This window comes from Hyperolius riggenbachi, chromosome 4 (genome assembly GCF_040937935.1).
Source record: "Hyperolius riggenbachi isolate aHypRig1 chromosome 4, aHypRig1.pri, whole genome shotgun sequence".
In the NCBI taxonomy this organism is placed as follows: domain Eukaryota; kingdom Metazoa; phylum Chordata; class Amphibia; order Anura; family Hyperoliidae; genus Hyperolius; species Hyperolius riggenbachi.
The window spans coordinates 250,448,064-250,470,856 of record NC_090649.1 but is presented as its reverse complement, the minus strand read 5'-3'; the positions used below and the strand labels follow the sequence as shown (position 1 = coordinate 250,470,856).

Here is a 22,793-nt window from a genome sequence, read left to right as displayed (position 1 = left end):
GTAGAAAACTCAGGTGAAAAAGTGAATTGCAAATGGTCCAATGTCTCCTCTTTCGGACAGTAGATTGATGTCCAATAGTTAATCTCCTTACCGAATGCTTCAAAGAGATCTTTCAGTGACGGTGTGGTGATAACGCAAAGAAAGTGCAAAGCAGACTAAATCCTTGAGTTAATCCTTAAAGATTTAGGACAATTTTCTTTAAGATCCTCTCTAGCAATGTTCTAATCACCTGATCTAATTCACCAGATTCTAGTTGTAGATGTTTGAGGTTGTGATCAATGGGATGCATTATTTATTCCACCATTAAAGGATCTCTGTCGCGAAAATCTTAAAATACATGTAAACATATACAAGAAGTACATTTCTTCCAGAGTAAAATGAGCCATAAATTACTTTTCTATGTTGCTGTCACTTACAGTAAGTAGTAGAAATCTGACATTACCAACAGATTTTGGACCAGCCCATCTTCTCATGGTTTTCTTTATTTTTAAAAGCACTTAGTGAGTGGCAGTTGCTTACTGTAAGTGACAGCAACATAGGAGAAAAAGTAATTTATTTTTCATTTTACTCTGGAAGAAATGTACTTTTTATTTGTATGTGTTTTACATTTTAAGATGTTCGCGACAGTTCCTCTTTAAATTTGAAATGTTTGTTTAAAATACATAACAGATTGTAAAATGTAAATGGTGATTGATATGCTATACCACATTATAGATATTGCTGAAATCAAGGTTAAATATTCAAATTGCCATGGAGAGTGAATTTTTTTTCATGCAACTCTACAAAATCATAAATTAATGTCATGTCCGGCTTTTGAAAATTGTCACAGTGCTGCACTACTAATGAAATGAGGTATTTAAAATACCGGAGTACTGAAGACACAGCGTGCACATTGTTTGCTCACAATAGTGTATCTCTCTCAATTTTTACTCCTGAGAAACATAAGTTTATCTCTTTAGGATGGAATTTTTGTGTTTAATGACAGTGATCCATTGCCAGTGAGCATCAGCTTTTAGTTTTTTTCCTTAACATTACACAATTTTTGGTCTTTTGTTTTCCTATTATTAATTTTTTGAATTAGGCTACTAGCATCAAATTTAAAATGAGCATATATTCTATATTTTTTTCATAAAACACAATTTCTTAGTTTTAACATTTGACATACTTTCTGTTCTACTTTTGATTAAAGGGACTCCGAGCAGTGCAGAAACTATGGAAAGATGCATATCATTTTAAAGCCCTCTTTCTCCTCTTTCCAATGATATATAAACCGCCGCCCTACGCCTTTTAGTTTTCGATATTTTCGCGATTGAAATTGCCGCGGACGCGATTTCGATCACGAAAATAGAGATAACTAAAAGGCGTAGGGCAGCGATTTACATGTCGTCAGAAAGAGGAGAAAGAGATTTAAAATGATATCCATCTTTCCATAGTTACATTGTATTACACAGGGCGACTTTTTCTGCTGAATGGAGCTGCTGACTTTGAGAAAAAGTCGCCCTGTGTAATACAATGTAACTATGGAAAGAGGGAAATCATTTTAAAGCTCCCTTTCTCCTCTTTCTGACGACACGTAAACCGCGGCCCTACGCCTTTTAGTTTTCTCTATTTTCGTGATCGAAATCGCAGCCGTGGCAATTTCGATCGCGAAAATAGCGAAAACTAAAAGGCGTTGGGGGCGGTTTATATATCATTGGAAAGAGGAGAAAGAGAGCTTTGAAATGATATGCATCTTTTCATAGTTTCTGCACTGCTCGGTGTCCCTTTAAAGAGACAATGAAACAAATCATCGTGTGTAGTACGGATAATTACTAGAACATTAGTAGCAAAAAAAAATTCTCATTTTTATTTTCAGTTATACAGCTTTTTTTTACAACATTGCATCATTCTCTAATATTTGCAGTTTACACACTACTCAGCATTCTACATTTTTTTTTTTTACAGAACAGGCAGTGAACGTTTGACCTGTCCTGAACTGTTCTCTGCAAAAGAAAAAAAACAATACAGTTAAGATAACACAGAGCTCTCTGCAACTTTGAAAGTCCTGGAGCTCAATGGCAATTTGCATACATAACTGGAGTTTCTTAACTCTTCCTGTACGGGAAACAACATTAGACTTATGTCTCTGCTCCTAATGCTTTATTTCTTAGCTGTACTACACTTACAAATTATTATATCATTTTTTTTTTTCGCTTCAGTGTCTCTTTAAAGGGAACCTAAGCTGAGAAGGATATAGATTTTTTTTTCTTTTAAAATAATGCCAGTTGCCCGACTCTCCTGCTGATCCTGTGTCTCTAATACTTTTAGCCACAGCCCCTCAACAAGCATGCAGATCAGGTGCTCTGACTGAAATCAGACTGGATTAGCTGCATGCTTGTTTAAGGTGTGTGATTCAGCCACTATTGCAGCCAAAGAGATCAGCAGGACTGCCAGGCAACTGGTATTGTTTAAAGGGAAACATCCATATTCCTCTCAGTTTAGGTTCCCTTTCAATATAGGGTTCAAATCGCCACATTCTGATTCTATTTGCTTTTTAAACAGCATCTAAACTTTTTTTTGGGTAGGGTTGTAGGTTATAAGACCATATAATACCACTGGGTCCACTGGGTCACACATCACTGGATGTTCAGTGAAGGTGGCAGAAAATAGTCATGAAAGTGGGTTCAATCTGCCAAGGAGAGCAGGTCTAACTCACCCCAAACCCAAAAAAATGGTCAAGCTTAAAGGAAAATCAGGCAAATAAATTAAAAACAGATTTTATTACCTGGGGCTTCCTCCAGCCTCTGGAAGCTTGTGTGTCCCCTAACCGCAGCTCCGCGCTCAGCGGGTCGCTCGGGGTCTCCTCTGTAGCAGCTGCGGTACTATGCCTGCCCGGCCGCACTGCTCGCGGTCACACTCCTGGTGCCAGGAGTGTTCTGTGCAGGTGCAGTACTTCTGCACCTGCACAGAACACTGCCATCAACAGGAGCATGACCGCAAGCGGTGTGCTTGCACGATTGCAGTAGCCACCAACCTCACCAGGTCAGAAGCTGCTACGGAGTGGACTCCAGGGAAACCTGCTGTGAGGGGAGCTGTGGTAAGGGACACACAAGCTTTCAGGGGCTTGAGGAAGCCCCAGGTAAGTAAATCTGTTAATTTATTTGCCTGTTTCCTTTTTCTTATTCTGGAACAAATGTTTACATTTTATACATACTGTATGTATACAACACATTTTTAATTTTACTTTTTTTTTTGGCTATAGTGGTCCTCGAAGTTTTAAAGATTAATTCTACTGCCTTCAAAAAAAATTGAGACTTGCATCATATTATTGTTGAGATAAAAACTTCTAGTATCAATGACCTGGGCATTTCAGTGTGAAAAATAAATTAATGTGATTGTAGGGCTAACAATAGTCAGAAGTGGATTGCAAAACAGATGCATAAGGAATGACACATATGGCTTATGGAGGCTGTGGCCCATATGCAATTACCTTTTTCTCCTGAGTTTTCTCCTAGGTAATATTTTTAAACTTGTCAAAATGCGGAACTCCAGTGAAAAGAATGTAATAAAAAAGTGCTTCATTTTTACAATAATTATGTATAAATGAATTAGTCAGTGTTTGCCCATTGTAAAATCTTTTAAATCCCTGATTTACATTCTGACACTTATCACATGATGACATTTTTACTGCTGGCAGGTAATGAAGCTGCTGCTTGCTTTTGTGGCAGTTGGAAACCGCTATTTCCCACAATGCAAACAGGTTCACAGACAGAAAACTACCAGGACCATGGTCCTCAGAGTTTCTTGTGGGAGGGGTTTCACCACAAAATCAGCCATACAACGCCCCCTGATGATCAGTTTGTAAAAAGGAATAGATTTCTCATGTGAAAGGGGGTATCAGCTACTGATTGGGATGAAGTTCAATTCTTGGCCACGGTTTCTCTTTAAGCCACCAGCAAGCAAGAAAATACTCAAAATAATTTTGATTGTACTTTTTTACCTACTTTTTTAGCTGAAAAGTGCTGGAAAGTTATTTCAAATCCAAAATGAAAAATGATCTCCTAGGACAAAACTCAGGTGAAAAACTGAATTGCATATGGCCCTGTGGCTCTTATTCAATTCACTTTTTCTCCAAAGTGATATATTCACATTTATCAATAAAATTCCTTTTAAGCCGCCACCAGCAAGAACGAAAACACTACTTTTTGGAACTTTTTTTCAGTTTGAGTGCTAAAAAGTTATTTTAAACAGAAGAGGGAAAATTATCTCCTAGGAGAAATGTTAGGAGGAAAAGTGGATTGAAGGGCCTGTATGTTATGTCTGTTGGTTAAACCAGCGGACCAGTCACTGTAAGCATTCTAGTGGACACAAAGTTGGAAAAAAGTCTGCACACGGTTTAATCGTATTCTGAATTACATTGAATAGAATTGTGCAATTTTATTTTTGCTTCCCTGACATTTTAAGTAGCAATACTACTGTTTAATGCCTCTAATAGAAAAATAAGACAGACCAAAACTAACACCTAGTTTGAATTGAACTATTGCCATCAGCATTTTGCATATTTTATTTAAAGTGCATTTGCAAAGAAGGAAGACGTGGTTAAATCTAAAATCTATTCTAGAAATATAGCCAGTTTGCCTACCAACATGTATCTGGCATGTATGAATCTTCATATGCAAACGTTACTGGTGGGCTTCATAAAGTCCTTTTTCTGCCCTGGAAAATACTGTTACTGAATTGATAAAAAAAAAAAAATAACAGAAAGCACATCTGGTTGTGAGTTTCTGAATTAAAATAAAATGGAAAAAGTTGCCTTTTTTCATTGGAGTAAGTAGAGTCACTAGCTGTATGAGGACCAGATGATGGTAAACAAAAGGTGCATCTGACTTGGAATTAAAAAGTAGGCTTTTTAAAAAAATAATAAAAAAATTAAAACTTTGTTTTTTTTAAAGTAGTGATTGAACAGTGGTTTGTGTTTTTACCCAATAGTCTTTAACCCAAATTTCAGGCACTTGCCAAGGTTATTTATGCTAAAGCTACTAATTGGCCATTTAAATGTGCCCTAAAATTGCTACCAAGAGTTCCGTTTTACAGACAAATCCCATCACTACCCATCTCTGTTGCTGCCTGGATTGGAACTGACGCACACAATGAAGGGCAGAGCACAACTCGTGTTACCAGTAATGCAAGTGTACAGGGCAGGGACAGCCTTGTCATGTAAGTACTGACATTATGACATCCTGGATTAAGTACTGACTGCACTGCCAGCATCATTTAACTGAACACAAGAATTGCCATATTTTAGATCAGCCATTCCAGACATTAATCGCAGGGATAATCCTGCATTGAGAACCATTCAGGATGTCTAAACATTGTATCCTTAAAATGTTCACATAATTAAATCAGTTACTGCCAAATAAAAAAAAGCAACTACTAAATACAGTATAAAAGGTGCAAGGTTCTACTCCTATGACTGACTGTCTAAACGGTTAGTACAGTGAAATATGGCAAGGTCAGATGTTGCATGCTTGTTCAAGACCATCTTTGTTTCTGTTCTCTGTAAGGGAAACCTGAAGTGAGAGGAAAATGAAGGCTGAGATATTTACAGTATTTAATTTTAGTTGCCTTGCAGTCCTCATTGGTTCATGGTAGACCAATGAAAATTCTCCCTGTTGCTAAGGAGAATTGGTCTATTGTCTCCTATGGGCAAACCCATTCCTCTACCGGCCTCCGGACTGTGTACCGAGGGATCGAACCGCGGCAGGACAACGTGAGTGCCGATGTGTACGGGCGGACAAGATTGACACAGGACATGTGAGTGAAGCAGACAGGTGGACGGAGTGGAAAGTGAAGATTGTTGTGAGTGGATGCCCTGACAGTGCCCATTTTGCATCCGTTCTAGTGTGAGCCAGCATTTAAACTTTATTAAAGTCAGCCTCCCATAATGCATTTCATTGCTAGCTTGTGTGTGAATGGGGTGTGATGTCGCTTGGGGAACTACAGTTTCCAGAAAACCCCATTACTAGTCCTAGCCAGCAATACCAGAGTAATTGCATATTACTGCTGAGGGTTCTCCATTAGCATGTGTTCCCTGTAGGCTATGGTAGTTGGGGATATGCACTGCTCATATTCTAGCTTTTAAATATTTTCCTAATACCATTAGTTCATCAAAGAACATTTTTCCAAATTACTGCAACTCCATTTTCATCATTGCTGAGAACCGAAATGTCTTTTTCAATGGAGGAAAGTGGATGTCATGGTTTGGTCTTGCACTGCTGTCAGTGCAGACCATTTCACTAAAATATTGTTTTTTAAGATGTTGTGCTGAAAACAGTTTTTTAGAGTAATGTTTGCACCAGCAGTATTACAACTGCTAAGGAAATCAGTGGGAAGTTCCCAAGAGTGACGTGTGCTGCTGATGGGCAAGATTTCTCACTGGTGAACCGGATCCTCCCTTCCAGCGCTGGGTAAACACGTAACATTTTACGGATGTAATTTCCAACAACGGCAACATCGAGATCACCTGCAAAGAAAGCACAGTTACATCAGACAGTGGGGGAGAAGCCAGACACAATATGAGTTTGTAAATCATTTGGGCACCCGCTTCTTGGGTTCTGGTTGTGTGAGGGCGCCAAAGCAATTTGGCCACCTGTAAAGCACTGGAAGCACTGGCTGCTTTGTGTGCTTCCTGAGTGCTGGGAGCATGGAGCGCAGGGTGCCAACTACAGCTGCGAGTTTCTCCACTTCTTGGGTTCTGGTATTTCATATATGAAACATTAGTAGCATCTTAAAGAGACACTGAAGCGAAAAAAAAATGATGATATGATTTGTATGTGTAGTACAGCTAAAAAATAAAACATTAGGAGCAGAGACAAGTCTAATATTGTTTCCAGTACAGTAAGAGTTAAGATACTGTAGTTATCTATGCAAAATAGCCATTGAGCTCCACGACTTTAAGGCTGGTTTCACAGTGGGACGTTACAGGCGCACGTTAGTGCAGCCTGTAACGCAGCCCACCGCACAGCAATGAAAAATCAATAGGCTGTTCACAGTGCCCACGTTGCGTTACTCAGTAACACTGCGCCATAACAGAACGTACTGCATGCAGTACTTTATAAGCGGCAGAGCCGCGTTAGACTGCTTGCACATGCGCTGTAATGTTGGGGAGGAGCGGAGAGCAGCCAAGCACATGGCTAATTAATATTCACTGCACTCAGTGACGTGCAGTGTTTACTTCCTGGAGCGGCCACTCTGTGCGGCGATTGTCCGGGCGGGACCACGTGATGCCGCATGCGTCCAAGAGTGCGCATCACGGCTTCACGGACGCCAGAGTGAGCTGCACAACGCGGCTCACTCTGACGTCCACATTACAGAGCACCAGGCGTTGCGTTAGGGGCACGTTATGCGACCATAACGTCCCCTAAAACGCAACGTCCTGGTGTGAAACCAGCCTAAAAGTCACAGAGAGCTCTGTCTTTTGAAGCTTGTTATCTCCACTGTCTTGAACTGTCCTCTGCAGAGAAAAAGAAAATAGTCACAAAGTTCACTGGCCTGCTCTGTAAAATCATTTAGAATGCTGAATAGTGTGTAAACTGCAAATATTAGAGAATGATGCAATGTTATAAAAAAACACTATATACTAATGTTCTAGTAATTATCCGTACTACACAACCAATTCATTATATCATACTTTTTTTTTCCGCTTCAGTGTCTCTTTAAACTACATTTCTAACCATGTAAATTTATAATCTTTAATGGGTTTAATGGGTAATAAATGCAGGTAAAGATAAACATTGACAACAGATATACATTCATTCCTATGCCATTGGAACACTTACCACTATCATGTCTCAGACTTTCATTTTTTAACATACTGAAACCATCTCCCCCTTCAGCAATGTAGCCTGGAAGAACAACTTTATAAACTTGGTCCTTTTCCACTGGAACATATTTTGGTACACGGCATTTGGTGCACATAGCTTCTAAACTGATGACTCTATCCCATGGATCTTTATCAACGTTGTACACCACTCTAATTCCTATAAAAATAAGGTATTCATAAATGGGCATGTACCATATGTGGAATGCATCTGAATCGATAACAAAGAATGAAAAATGTACTCTGATGTAAACCAAAGATGGATAATCCTCCATTTTATACTGCCCACCTTGTAGTTCTTCCATCATATTTTGGTGGTGCCAACATTCTAGCAACCCTTTTATATCATCACTAGTAGACCTAAGCCCGTTTAAAAACGGGCTCTAGGTCTGTGTTTAAACCCCTCCTCCTTCCCACCCGTCACCGACGCCACCGCTGCACATTCACCGCGCGCGCCATGCGCTCGACCCCCTGTCTGTCCTGCTCCCGTCCAATGGCTGTCCCTGCAGCACATGTGCAGTAGCACGCAGGGACACACACACGGACATGGGACGCAGAGACAGTAGGGTTTTCTTATAGAGGATTATTCTCCTTCCCCTTTACACTGCTGACATTGTGCTCCCCCACAAATTGTGTTCCATTAAGATGATCCTTCTTTAACTGCTTCGGTACCATGCTGATCGAAGTGTATGCCCTGTTTGAGAGCTGCTAGGGCATAGATTTCAATCATACCGGCCACACACTCCCGCTGCCGATCGTGCTGCTCTCTCGATGCTGCATGCAGCCCACGCTCTCTGCCATCATTATGACAGAAGAGCTCCCTGAGTCGGTCAATTGGCTCCTAACCCCATGATCACTATAAGTCAATCTCATTGGGTCATACTGTTCACAGATCACAGGGTCAGGAGCCAATGAAAATCAGCTCCTGACTGGCTCGGGGAAATCTGCCATCATACGGTCGGCAGAGTGTGTGGGCTACAGTGACGCGTAGTGGCGGATCCGTACTGCGTGACGTCAGTAAGCCCTATTTTGTGAACCGGCAGTCTCTGGTCTTTAAAGGACTTCCGAGGCCGAAATGAAGAAAATTACACTTTACCTTTTTCTTAGCAGAATCCTCCGCTCCGTTCCGCCGTCAATGTAGGCCTTTCCGTTCCCCCAGGGCTTGCCCCGACCCCACCAAACGGATCACATCGATTCCACCCCTAAGATGGCCGCCGCCTAGATTCGCGGCTGTGCAGTACGCTTTGCCGCGATTGCGCAGCCTTTAGCCCGCCTCCCGCCGTGCCAGACGTACTCTTCAGGAGGATGTCAAGACCCACTACGCGGCAGGAGGCGGGCTAAAGGCTGCACAATCGCGGCAAAGCGTACTGCGCAGCCGCGGCTCAAGGCGGCCATCTTAGGGGTGGAATCGATGCGACCCGTTTGATGGGGTCGGGGCAAGCCCTGGGGGAACGGAAAGGCCTACATTGACGGCGGAACGGAGCGGAGGACGCTCAGGGCATCCTCCGTGGATTCTGCTAAGAAAAAGGTAAAGTGCAATTCTCTTCATTTTGGCCTCGGAAGTCCTTTTAAGGAGCCAGAGACTGCTGGTATGGAAATGGTTAAAGTGACACTTAAGTGAAAAAAAAATGAGTTCTACTCACCTGGGGCTTTCCTCAGCCCCCTGCAGCTGATCGGTGCCCTCAACGTGTCCCTCTGATCCTCCTGGACCCGCCGGTGTCCACTTCCGGTTTCGCCGTCAGGACCCGACAGGCTGGGAACGTGAGTGATTCTTCGCGTTCCCAGCCACAATAGGTCCCTCTATGTTGCTATAGCAGCATAGAGGGCTGCTATAGCAACCTAGAGGGAGCTATTGTGGCTGGGAACGCGGAGAATCACTTGCGTTCCCAGCCTGTCGGGTCCTAACGGCGAAACCAGAAGTGGACGCCGGCGGGTCCAGGAGGATCAGCGAGACACGCCGAGGGCACCGATCAGCTGCAGGGGGCTGAGGAAAGCCCCAGGTGAGTACAACTCTTTTTTTTTCACTTAAGGTTCACTTTAAAGAGTAACTGTCAGGCTGCAAAAGCTAATTTAAACCTCTATTCTCCTGTGTTAAACAGTTTAGAAGCAAGCCAAAAAGGCAATACTGAAGTTAAAAATCTCTCTTACTTTTGATGTGTGCTGACAGCAAGGCTCTGTATTCCCAAGCTCTTAAAAGGACAAGAGGCCGCATAACATACAGCAAAGCATTCTGGGGCCCTCCCCTCGGCTGCTAGTGAGAAGTTACAGGGTCAAGTTACAACAGCATGTAAAGGCTAGTACACACTAGCAATTTTGATTGGCCAACGATTGGTCAATTTTACCACCTCCATGTAGTATGAGGACCAAACAGATTTTCAATTCTATGCAGATTATATAAGTAAATGGTCATACTACATGGAGATGGTAAAATTGACCAATGATTGGCTTATCAAAATTGCTAGTGTGTACTAGGCTTAACTCAGTCCAGCGCACAGCACTGATAAATCTCCGGGCAGAGTACACTGCAGGAGTCCGCTATTGTTCCTAGCCACATGGCTAATTAATATTCACTGCACAGTAGTGTTATTCATTACGAGCTTTTCTGTGAGTGGAATCATCAGGAAGCAGGGAGGATATGACATCACATTTGGCTTCATAGGAGACAGACAAACATGGAACCTGCCATGAGCTGTCAGGAGCATCATTCTCTGCAAATACTATATAAAAATTCTGTGAAGTACAAACGTGGACAGTGAAATGCATATGTAATGTAAGTACAGCCAATATTTAGCTACTGATATATGTGTTTATTTTCTCTGAGACCTTATACCTAACAGCTCCTCTTTAAAGAGGAACTGTAGTGAAAAGAACAATGAATAAATTTTTTTTATTTTTTTATAATATTCATTAATAGATTACTCAGTATTTGCCCACTGTAATAAAAGTAATAAAAATATTTTTTACAATATTCATTTATAGATAATTTAGTCAGTGTTTGCCCACATTTTGAAATTTATCACAGGTGGCGACATCTTTAGTTCTGCCAGGTGATCTGTACAGAATGTTTGTTTACTGAGAGTTCTATGCACAGAGGTAAATATTGCTTGCTTAGCAGTTGGAAAAAGCCAATATTCCCCACAATGCTACGAGGTTCACAGATAGCAGTCAGTCAGGACCATGACATCACACTGTGGGAGGGGTTTCACTACAATATCAGCCACACAGACCCCCCTGATGATCTATTCAAGCAAAGGTAAATATTCCTTGTGGGAAAGGGGGTATCGGCTACTGATTGGGATGAAGTCCAATTCTTGGTTAAAGTTCCTCTTTAAGGTAACGTATTTATCAGACCATAAGACACACCTATATTTAAAGAGGAACTACAGTGAAAATAATGTAATGAATAAAAGTGCTTAAATGATTTAGTCAGTGACTGCCCATTGTAAAATATTTCCTTTACCTGATTTACAGTCTAAAATTTATCACATGGTGACATTTTTCACTGCTGGCAGGTGATCTCTGTGGAAGGAGAGGCTGTTTTTTTGGGGCAGTTGGAAACAGCTGTTATTTCCTACAATGCAACAAGGCTCCCACAGTGTGATGTCAGTGTAATATTAGCCACACATATATTATATTGTATATACACACACACCAGTACTTCCTCTGCTTATTTTAATGGAAGAGTATCTCAGGGTCTGCTGAAAAATAATACGGCATTTCCCCTGATATGGTGCACCCATTATTGTGCTCCCCTCATTGTATTGCCCCATTTAGCCCCCTGCTGCACCCTTCTCCTGGAAGGTGCCAGGAGAGGGCACAGCTACATTCCCATGCACCAGCTCTGTTACTCCTATTCAGTCTTCACCCAGCCACTGCATGTACACTTCTGTATCCTTTGCCGTTTCCTCTCTGTGATCACACTACAGTGGAAAATACAGTGGATCAGGCAAAAGTTTGAGGAAACTTAAAACTGAGGGTGTCCTAGCTGCTTGTGCATGGGAAGGCAGGTATAGAAATCACTCCTAGTGATGCAGGCATGCTCGCTATGTGCACGCTTTTGGAAAGGTATGTTACTTCTAATGTCATTTGGACAAGGGAAGTTTCTACTTATATATATAGTACATAGCATCCCCGAACTAGGAGTGTTTTCTTTCATCATTCAGTTAATTTTTCAACAAGCTCCAGAATTAGGCGTATCTTATGTCATCATTAAGTATATTTCTCAATAGTTTCCCGAATTAGGAGTATTTAAATTACTGGTAATCATTAAGTTAATTTCTCAATGTGTCTGAGTCACTGTGTAACACTAACCTACATTTAGTAAAATGTAAACTATAAGACCTCTAAAATATAAGGAAATGTAGATGTGGGGGATGTAAAGGGTTAAAATTTACTTTGAGACTGTGCTAATCTGAATCTCTACAGCAAAAGGAATGGCAGCGCTTTCAAAAACTCAAACCTGAATGTTTTAATAGTATAAGATGTGCAGAGCTCCAATACTCCTGGACTAAAATACACACCAACACTCATTGCAGGCACAAAAATGGGGGAACAACTTCAGTGAGAGGTGAACCTATACCTGAATGAATTATCTGCCACAATATGCAGAGCTCCAATGACCACTGGACTAAAATACATACCTAGCTTCACTTCAGGCAAAGGGGGGTGTTAGCTTCAGAGATAATATGTGCACAAATTATGCTTACTAGACTTCCCCACGGCTGTGACGGACCCCCTTGGGGAAGACCTAACGCTAATCTAGCAATAAAAACACATTTCCAGTGCAGCTAATCAGACAAATGGTATACACATTTGATAAAACATACATACTGTATGTATGTTTTATCAAATGTGTATACCATTTGTCTGATTAGCTGCACTGGAAATGTGTTTTTATTGCTAGATTAGCGTTAGGTCTTCCCCAAGGGGGTCCGTCACAGCCGTGGGGAAGTCTAGTAAGCATAATTTGTGCACATATTATCTCTGAAGCTAACACCCCCCTTTGCCTGAAGTGAAGCTAGGTATGTATTTTAGTCCAGTGGTCATTGGAGCTCTGCATATTGTGGCAGATAATTCATTCAGGTATAGGTTCACCTCTCACTGAAGTTATGTTCCCCCACTTTTGTGCCTGCAATGAGTGTTGGTGTGTATTTTAGCCCAGGAGTATTGGAGCTCTGCAAATCTTATACTATTAAAACATTCAGGTATGAGTTTTTGAAAGCACTGCCATTCCTTTTGCTGTATGAATTGAATGTGTGTATATTAGTGGCTAGCTGCATTCACTGATTCACAATTATTCACAAAGCTTTAGATTAGAATTAGCACACAATTTGCATCTGCTTTGCATTCAGGGCTTGTATTTAGTCCAGAGGGGCTGTGCATTGCCCCTGTAGGTTTGCAAGCGAATGCATCCATGACCGCTGTCACCAGTCTGTATGTAATCTAAATCTCTACCCAGAAAATGTTTTAGCCATCAAGTTTTACCTGTCTGGAATAACTTTGTGCTGTCATTTACTTTGGTTGTTTTTACAAAGTTCAGGCAGGAAGGGCATGTTTATCCTATCCAAGTCCATCGCTGGCAACAGAATGTCTTTTAGTTTCAAAACTGTAAAGCAAACCTGTGACTTTACCTCAATAAAGGGAAGCCTCTGTATCCAACAGAGACTTCCCACATCCTCCTCCAGACCACCACCGCCCAGGAGCCTGCACTCCCATACACGAATAAGCATGGACGCACTGTGCAGATGCATGATGGCTCACGCCTGCTTCGCAATAGCACGGAGCAACTAGAGAATGGCGGAAAAAGCCAAACCCGAGCAGCTCAAGCCATGTGCACTGCAGCCGCGCTCCATCACCCTTGTCGAGGAGGTTTGAGGGGAATATCCAGGGGCTTCCCTCTACTGAGTTAAGTATCTTTTTGAGAAACTTTTTCCTCCTACAGGTATACTTTAAAGTGGACCTGAACTCTTGCACAGGACAGAAGGAACAGAGAGAAATGCACCCCCTCATTTGTGTCTTGTAATTTGATCCCTTAGCTGTGTCAGCTGACTACCTCAGCAGATAAGCTCCTTTGAAAGCACAGGATGTTAACAATATGCCCGTTTCCGTGAAAACAGGAAGTAGAGACACTGCAGATTTATTGTAGCAATTGTATCAACTGTAAAAAAAGAAATGTTTTCTTTAACCACTTCCCGACCGCCGTATTGACAATTGGCGGCCGGGAAGTGCACCCCGCAAGGACCGCCGTATTGACAATTGGCGGCGGTCCTTGTAGGGGCATGGGCGGAGCGATCGCGTCATCAGTGACGCGATCCTCCGCCCGGGATCGTTACTTGGGCATTTTGTCTCCGCTCGCCGGCCACTTAGCAGAGCCGGCGAGCGGAGGAATCCGATACTGTAGCCAATCAGAATGTATAAGGCACTTTGTTAAGTAAACAAAGTGCCTTATACGTGCTTCCTCCTCGCCTCGTGGTCTCATTGTTGCAGAGACCACTAGCGAGGAGGAAGCACTTTGTAAGTACCCAGCACACAGCCTTTTTTTTGCCTTACAGCCCCCTGATCACCCACCCCAGGCCTCATACCCCCCCTGATCACCCCAGCAGACCCCTGCCTAGCACCCTTGCACCCCTGCAAAACCCCCACCCCCCCACCTGCCACTAACTAGCGACGCTGCCCCTTAGTTTAGGTCCCTAACTGCCTCCTAGTCACCCCTGATCCCCCCCCCCTACCTTTAGATCACCCCCAGACCCCATCCCAGACTACCCCCCTGTATACTGTATACATCTGTATACAGCTACCTTACCCCCTGATCGCCCTCTGATCCCCCTCTGATCACCTGTCTATCACCTGTCCATCACCCCTCAGCACCCCCACCCATCAGAGCAGACCCTAACTGCCCCGCGGGGGTAACCGATCACCTGCCCAGGCCCTCGATTGCCCTCATACCCCCCTCCTGATTACATCCCCTGCTCTTTGTTTACATCTGTCCTCCCCAGCGATCACTAACTGATCTGCGATCAGTAACCCCCTGTGTCTGCCTCTCATCAGATCAGTACTCAGTCTGCCCCGTGCGGGCTCCTGATCAACCCCCCACCCCCTCAAATCGCCCTCAGACCCCCCCCCCTAATCACCGTCCAAGTGCATTGTATTTGACTGTGCTGCGCTTGTATTCGATTGTGCTGCGCTTGTATTCGATTGTGCTGCGATTGTATTTGATTGTCCCGTGATCTGCTTCGATTGTCCCGTGATTGTTTGATTGCCTCTGAGACCCCACTTCCCACCAACCCCCACCCCACCACCACCCCCACCCCCCATCACCTTCCGAGTGCATCAGATTTGATTGTGCTGCGCTTGTATTCGATTGTGCTGCGATTGTGTTTGATTGTCCCGTGATTGGCTTCGATTGTCCCGTGATTGTTTGATTGCCTCTGAGACCCCACTTCCCACCAACCCCCACCCCACCACCACCCCCCATCACCTTCCGAGTGCATCAGATTTGATTGTGCTGCGCTTGTATTCGATTGTGCTGCGATTGTATTTGATTGTCCCGTGATCGGCTTCGATTGTCCCCCCCCCCACCACACCCAACCCTCCCCCCCACCACACCCAACCCTCCCCCCCACCACACCCAACCCTCCCCCCACCACACCCAACCCACCACACCAACCCTACCCTCCCCCCCCCACCACACCCAATTACCACCTTCCGAGTGCATCAGATTTGCTTGTGCTGTGATTGGAGTCGATTGTGCTGTAATTGTATTTGATTGTCCCGTGATTGTTTGATTGCCTCTGAGACCCCACTTCCTTTAACCCCAATACCTCTCAAATACTCCCTTTTTGCTAGGTAGGTGCTCTTTTTTTCTGGGTAGTCTCGGAGGAAAACCCCATAAATTTAGCAATCCACAATGGCAAGAAGGGGGCTTTCCGATGACGAGGTATACAGGTACATGGACCAGTCGGATGAGTTCTTTTGGGAAGAATCATCCGTCGAATCTTCCGGGTCCAATTTTGAACCTGTAGAAAGCAGTGGTTCCCTGACCGATAGTGATGACGAGGCTATGGTCCCGGCTAGAGCCAGGCGTACCAGACCCCAAGTCGTTAGACCGCAGGTGGCGCAGGATCCGCCTCAAGGGCAGCAGGGTGGTGCTAGCGCTGTTGATAGTTTTCTTGGTGAGGCAGGCACCAGCAGCGCAGCATCTCCTGGACTTGGTACCAGTACTTCTGTAGACCCTGGCGAAGTGGTGAGCGTCAGCATGGAAGTCGAAACTGGTACGGTGGCAAGTGCAGTAGTACCCCCGTCGCAGCCACCAAGAAGAAGACGGGCCCGTAGTACCCATAGACTCCCAGAGGTGCTGGCACAACCAGATTGGCAATCCCCTGATTCCGCCGCACCCGTAGTGCCCCCTTTCACTGCCCAGTCTGGAGTCCAGGTGGCGACAGCTCATCTAGGAACGGCCCTAGACTTTTTGCAGCTGTTCATCACCCAGGTTCTCTTGGACTTAATTGTGGTTGAGACCAACCGTAAAGCCACACAATTCATCACCGAGCACCCGGAGAGCATGTATGCCCAGCCTTTCGGGTGGAAACCAGTCCAAGTTTCCGACATTAAAATCTTTTTGGCCCTTATCCTTCACTTGGGACTAATGAAACAGAATGTATTGCGGGCGTATTGGTCTACGAACCCAGTACATCATGTTCCCTTGTACCCTGCTGCCATGTCCAGGACACGATTTGAGTCCATCCTGCGCTTCCTGCACTTCAACGACGACGAAACCTGTCATGAAAGGGGAGACCCTGCTTATGACCGGCTCCACAAAATTCGGCCCCTCATAGACCACCTGTCCTCAACATTTGCAGATGCTTATATCCCTGAACAGAACATCTGCGTAGACGAGTCCCTCTTACGCTTTACCGGGCGCCTTGGCATCAAACAGTACATCCCAAGCAAGCGCGCCCGGTATGGGGTGAAACTGTATAAGCTCTGTGAAAGGGCCACAGGCTATACATGTCGTTTTAGGGTCTATGAGGGAAAAGACTCAAAATTGGAGCCGGTCGGATGCCCTGACTACCTGGGGAGCAGTGGAAAGGTTGTGTGGGACTTGGTGTCACCCTTGTTCCGGAAGGGGTACCATCTTTTTGTGGACAATTATTACACAAGTGTGGCCCTCTTTCAGCACTTAAAGTTAGAAGGAATCCGATGCTGTGGCACTGCGCGGCCTAGTCGCCAGGGCTTCCCCCAACGGCTCGTTACCACCAGACTTCAACGGGGGCAGAGGGCCGCCTTGCGTACTGAAGACCTGCTTGCGGTGAAATGGAGGGACAAGAGGGACGTTTACTTTCTGTCCACCATTCACACAGACACGACAGTCCAAATTCAACGGGCAACTAAGGTCATTGTAAAGCCCCTTGTCGTCCACGAATATAATGTCAACATGGGAGGGGTGGACTTCAATGACCAGAGGTTAGCGCCCTATTTAATTGCCCGGAAAACAAGACGCTGGTATAAGAAAGTGTCTTTTTATCTGATTCAATTGGCAGTTTACAACAGCTTTGTTCTCTACAGTAAGGCTGGGAGAACTGGATCTTTCCTCCAATTTCAGGAACAGATCATTCTGGACATCCTGTATCCAGGAGGTGCCAGGCCCCCCCCCCCAGATGCAACTAGCCGACTGCATGGTAGGCATTACGCCTATCAGATTCCGTGTGCCCCAGGTCAACGCATCCGAAGAAAACGTTGTCGTGTCTGCAGCAGGACTGGAAGAAGGAATGACACCAATTTTTATTGTCCCCGCTGTCCTGACCAGCCTGGCCTATGCGTAGGGCCGTGTTTTGAGAGGTACCACGAGCAGGTACACTATTAGAACCTAGGGAACTCCAGACACAGGAGTAGGCACACACTCAGTGGTCTTTCGCACATTGTCGCAGGGAGAGGAGAGGTAAGCTTGAAAACCAAACGGGTAAGCATAAAAGTGGCAAGAAGGATCGGTTTCCATGCTTGATATTGCTGATCTGTCCTGGGTTGGCGATATAAGACGGCATGTTTGAATTTCCCTTGAGTGTGGACACCCCCGGTTTATATGTGATTTGGGCCTATGATGATGCTTTAATGCCACACAGAGTCATCTCTATTGGCAGGCATATTGCTGTATCCTACAGGCATAATGCTGTATACTAAAGTTCTGAGGCCCAGTCACATAAGTTGGTGGCTCACCCTGAGTGCAGGGTGGCATGGGGTGTCTCTCTCCTGAGGTTATCACTGCCATTGATGTGGAGGAAGATCTGCCATTGATGTGGAGCAAGGTATGTTTGCCGTTCATTTTTCCTTTCAGCCCAGAGTGCATTACTTGTATACCCAATATAAGGAGGATAGCAGAAACTCCTAATACTGGCCATACATGTAATGATTGCAGAGACCCTAAAATGCCAGGACAGACTCCACAAATGACCCCATTTTGGAAAGAGGACACCCTAAAGTATTATGTGAGGTGCACGGTGAGTTCATAAAAGATTTTAGTTTTTGTCACAAGTTAGCAGAATTTTTTTTTTATTTTATTTTTTAACAAAGTGTCATTTTCCGTTTACTTGTGACAAAAAATAAAATTTTCAATGACCTTACCATTACCCTCATGGAATACCTTGTTGTGTATTCTTTCCAAAATGGGGTCATTTGTGGGGTTTGTTAACTGTCCTGGCAAGTGGGCAGGGTGCTAAATTGTGAGCACCCCTGTAAAGCCTAAAGGTACTCATTGGACTCTGGGCCCCTTAGCGCAGTTAGGGTGCAAAAAAGTGCCACACATGTGGTACCGCCGTACTCGGGAGGAGTAGTATAATGTGTTTCGGGGTGTATTCTTACACACCCATGCTGGGTGGGAGAAATACCTCTGTAAATGACAATCTTTTGATTTTTTTACACACAATTGTCCATTTACAGAGTTATTTCTCCCACCCAGCATGGGTATGTGTAAAAATACACCCCAAAACACATTGTACTACTTCTCCCGAGTATGGCGATACCACATGTGTGGCACTTTTTTGCACCCTAACTGCGCTAAAGGGCCCAAAGTCCAATAAGTACCTTTAGGTTTTCACAGGTCATTTTGCGGAATTTGATTTCCAAACTACTCCTCACGGTTTAGGGCCCCTAAAGTGCCAGGGCAGTATAGGAACCCCACAAGTGACCCCATTTTAGAAAGAAGACACCCCAAGGTATTCCGTTAGGAGTATGGTGAGTTCATAGAAGATTTTATTTTTTGCCACAAGTTAGTGGAAAATGACACTTTGTGAAAAAACAATAAAAATCAATTTTCCGCTAACTTTTGACAAAAAAAAAAATCATCTATGAACTCACCATACTCCTAACGGAATACCTTGGGGTGTCTTCTTTCTAAAATGGGGTCATTTGTGGGGTTCCTATACTGCCCTGGCATTTTAGGGGCCCTAAACCGTGAGGAGTAGTCTGGAAATCAAATTCCGCAAAATGACCTGTGAAATCCTAAAGGTACTCATTGGACTTTGGGCCCTTTAGCGCAGTTAGGGTGCAAAAAAGTGCCACACATGTGGTATCGCCGTACTCGGGAGAAGTAGTACAATGTGTTTTGGGGTGTATTTTTTACACATACCCATGCTGGGTGGGAGAAATACCTCTGTAAATGACAATCTTTTGATTTTTTTACACACAATTGTATATTTACAGAGTTATTTCTCCCACCCAGCATGGGTATGTGTAAAAATACACCCCAAAACACATTGTACTACTTCTCCTGAGTACGGCGATACCACATGTGTGGCACTTTTTTGCACCCTAACTGCGCTAAAGGGCCCAAAGTCCAATGAGCACCTTTAGGATTTCACAGGTCATTTTGCGGAATTTCGTTTCCAGACTACTCCTCACGGTTTAGGGCCCCTAAAATGCCAGGACAGTATAGGAACCCCACAAATGACCCCATTTTAGAAAGAAGACACCCCAAGGTATTCCGTTAGGAGTATGGTGAGTTCATAGAAGATTTTATTTTTTGTCACAAGTTAGTGGAAAATGACACTTTGTGAAAAAAACAATAAAAATCAATTTTCCGCTAACTTTTGACAAAAAAAAAAATCTTCTATGAACTCACCATACTCCTAACGGAATACCTTGGGGTGTCTTCTTTCTAAAATGGGGTCATTTGTGGGGTTCCTATACTGCCCTGGCATTTTAGGGGCCCTAAACCGTGAGGAGTAGTCTTGAAACGAAATTTCTCAAAATGACCTGTGAAATCCTAAAGGTACTCATTGGACTGTGGGCCCTTTAGCGCAGTTAGGGTGCAAAAAAGTGCCACACATGTGGTATCGCCGTACTCAGGAGAAGTAGTATAATGTGTTTTGTGGTGTATTTTTACACATACCCATGCTGAGTGGGAGAAATATCTCTGTAAATGGACAATTGTGTGTAAAAAAAATTAACAAATTGTCATTTACAGAGATATTTCTCCCACCCAGCATGGGTATGTGTAAAAATACACCCCAAAACACATTATACTACTTCTCCTGAGTACGGCAATACCACATGTGTGGCACTTTTTTGCAGCCTAACTGCGCTAAGGGGTCCAAAGTCCAATGAGCACCTTTAGGCTTTACAGGGGTGCTTACAATTTAGCACCCCCCAAAATGTCAGGACAGTAAACACACCCCACAAATGACCCCATTTTGGAAAGTAGACCCTTCAAGGTATTCAGAGAGGGGTATGGTGAGTCTGTGGCAGATTTCATTTTTTTTTGGTGCAAGTTAGAAGAAATGGAAACTTTTTTTTTTTTTTTTTTTTCTCACAAAGTGTCATTTTCCGCTTACTTGTGACAAAAAATAAAATCTTCTATGAACTCACCATGCCTCTCAGTGAATACTTTGGGATGTCTTCTTTCCAAAATGGGGTCATTTGGGGGGTATTTATACTATCCTGGAATTCTAGCCCCTCATGAAACATGACAGGGGGTCAGAAAAGTCATAGATGCTTGAAAATGGGAAAATTCACTTTTTGCACCATAGTTTGTAAACGCCATAACTTTTACCCAAACCAATAAATATACACTGAATGTTTTTTTTTTAATCAAAAACATGTTTGTCCACATTTTTCGCGCTGCATGTATACAGAAATTTTACTTTATTTGAAAACTGTCAGCACAGAAAGTTAAAAAAATCATTTTTTTGCCAAAATTCATGTCTTTTTTGCTGAATATAATAAAAAGTAAAAATCGCAGGAGCAATTAAATAGCACCAAAAGAAAGCTTTATTAGTGACAAGAAAAGGAGCCAAAATTCATTTAGGTGGTAGGTTGTATGAGCGAGCAATAAACCGTGAAAGCTGCAGTGGTCTGAATGGAAAAAAAGTGGCCGGTCCTTAAGGGGTAGAAAGCCCTAGGTCCTCAAGTGGTTAAAGGTTATTATGTTGTTGCGTATCTTTTAGAGCAGAAAAGAAGTTCTGAGTTTCACTTTAAAGTGAAACCTACCTTTGTAAAATAGAAATCTGTGTGGAAATCAGTTACAGGACAGAAACTGCCATTACACGGTTTGACAGTGAGCATCTCCAATCCTCCATGCACACAATCCTTACATGTACACAAGTGTCGTAAAAAAAAAACCTACTTGATGTTCTTTAACCTATGTCACAAGCAAATATACTTATCAGTTCACAATTCATAGTAAAGCATTATTTACATACAATTCATACTCATATTGATAACATCTACATACCTCCAACTTGCAGGAACTCTCCTGTACTAGCTCCATATCGATGTACGCTGTGCTCAAATGCCTTTTTTAGGGTAGACCCCGTTACTTCGATCAGATCAAATGTACCCCCAAATGGTAGCACCGATAACAAGTCTTCCATAGTTATGCTTCCTGTGATTTCAAACGTGTAAATATTATTTTCCATTTTGTAGCCCAGTCTCTAGTACAATATTCAGGATTTAATCCTGAATCGGTGACAGTGGGGTTCTGACTCAGAGCCACTATAAATACTGAAACATGAGGGGAAAGAACATTCCTAAACTATTCTGAAGGAAGGTGTTGGGCTGTAGATGTGAGACACCCTACTTAAGGAAATAAATGATTTTGTGCAAAGACCACTATTCCCTGGGAATACCTCATATTCCATAAAGTACATGCAACTAGTACAGGGAATAACATATTTTAATCTATGATAGAAAACATCTAAACAGGTTGTTTGTCTCTACATTTGGAAGATAGTAAATTATAGCTCTACTACTAGACCCAAGCCCATTTAAAAAACGGGCTCTAGGGTCTGTTTCTCGCCGCCGCAGGTTACTGCGCACACGGACGCCCGCTCACACGCCTGCCCGCCTCCCTGGCCCTGTCCTCCTGTCTCTGTGAGGCTGGGTCCGTGCTGCGCACATGCGCAGTAGCAAAAAGCACGGACCAGCTACACAGAGACAGAACACGCAGGGACACAGGGGTTTTATTATAGAGGATATAAAGCATAGCAGTAAGGCCCGGTTCACATTAGCGGTTGTTTGCCAAACGGACCGGATGACCTGACCGGATCCGGACCGGATCCGGATCGGAACCGTACGGTTCTGATCCGGATCCGATCCGGATCCGGTCAGGTTGCATCAGGTGGTAATCAGGATGCGATCCGGATCCGTTTGGCAAAATATACGTAAAAAAAAAAAAAAATGTTGGGGTCTGGGAGGTCAGCAGAAGGGGGACCTGGTCAATCAGGCCCTCTGCTGTTTAGCACTCACCTCCACCTCCGACATGCTGCCAACATCCTGCCAACACCTCCAGCTCGTGCTGCTCCACTCCAAAATGCTTGCCCATGTGTCCCCAGCCAATATCGCCGCAAAAATCCGCATAGGAAGTGGGGTAGAAGATCCGGATTTCTCAGCCAGTGTGTTGTGCGGCCTCCGGTTCCCATTTGTTTGTATTGGCCGGATGGTGCAG

General features: G+C 43.7%; 1 protein-coding gene across 1 annotated transcript in view; it reads right to left on the bottom strand.

The window, feature by feature from the left end:
• Positions 1-1,647: 1,647 nt before the first annotated feature.
• Positions 1,648-22,793, bottom strand: part of NT5E (5'-nucleotidase ecto) — a 153,378-nt gene continuing 132,232 nt past the window's right edge. Inside the window, exons 7-9 of the mRNA XM_068231108.1 lie at positions 21,582-21,731; positions 7,818-8,018; positions 1,648-6,502 (exon numbers count right to left, since the gene is read on the bottom strand). Of these exons, the coding sequence (XP_068087209.1) occupies positions 6,318-6,502; positions 7,818-8,018; positions 21,582-21,731 (536 nt within the window). The 3' untranslated portion in view covers positions 1,648-6,317. The remainder of the gene's footprint in view (positions 6,503-7,817; positions 8,019-21,581; positions 21,732-22,793) is intronic.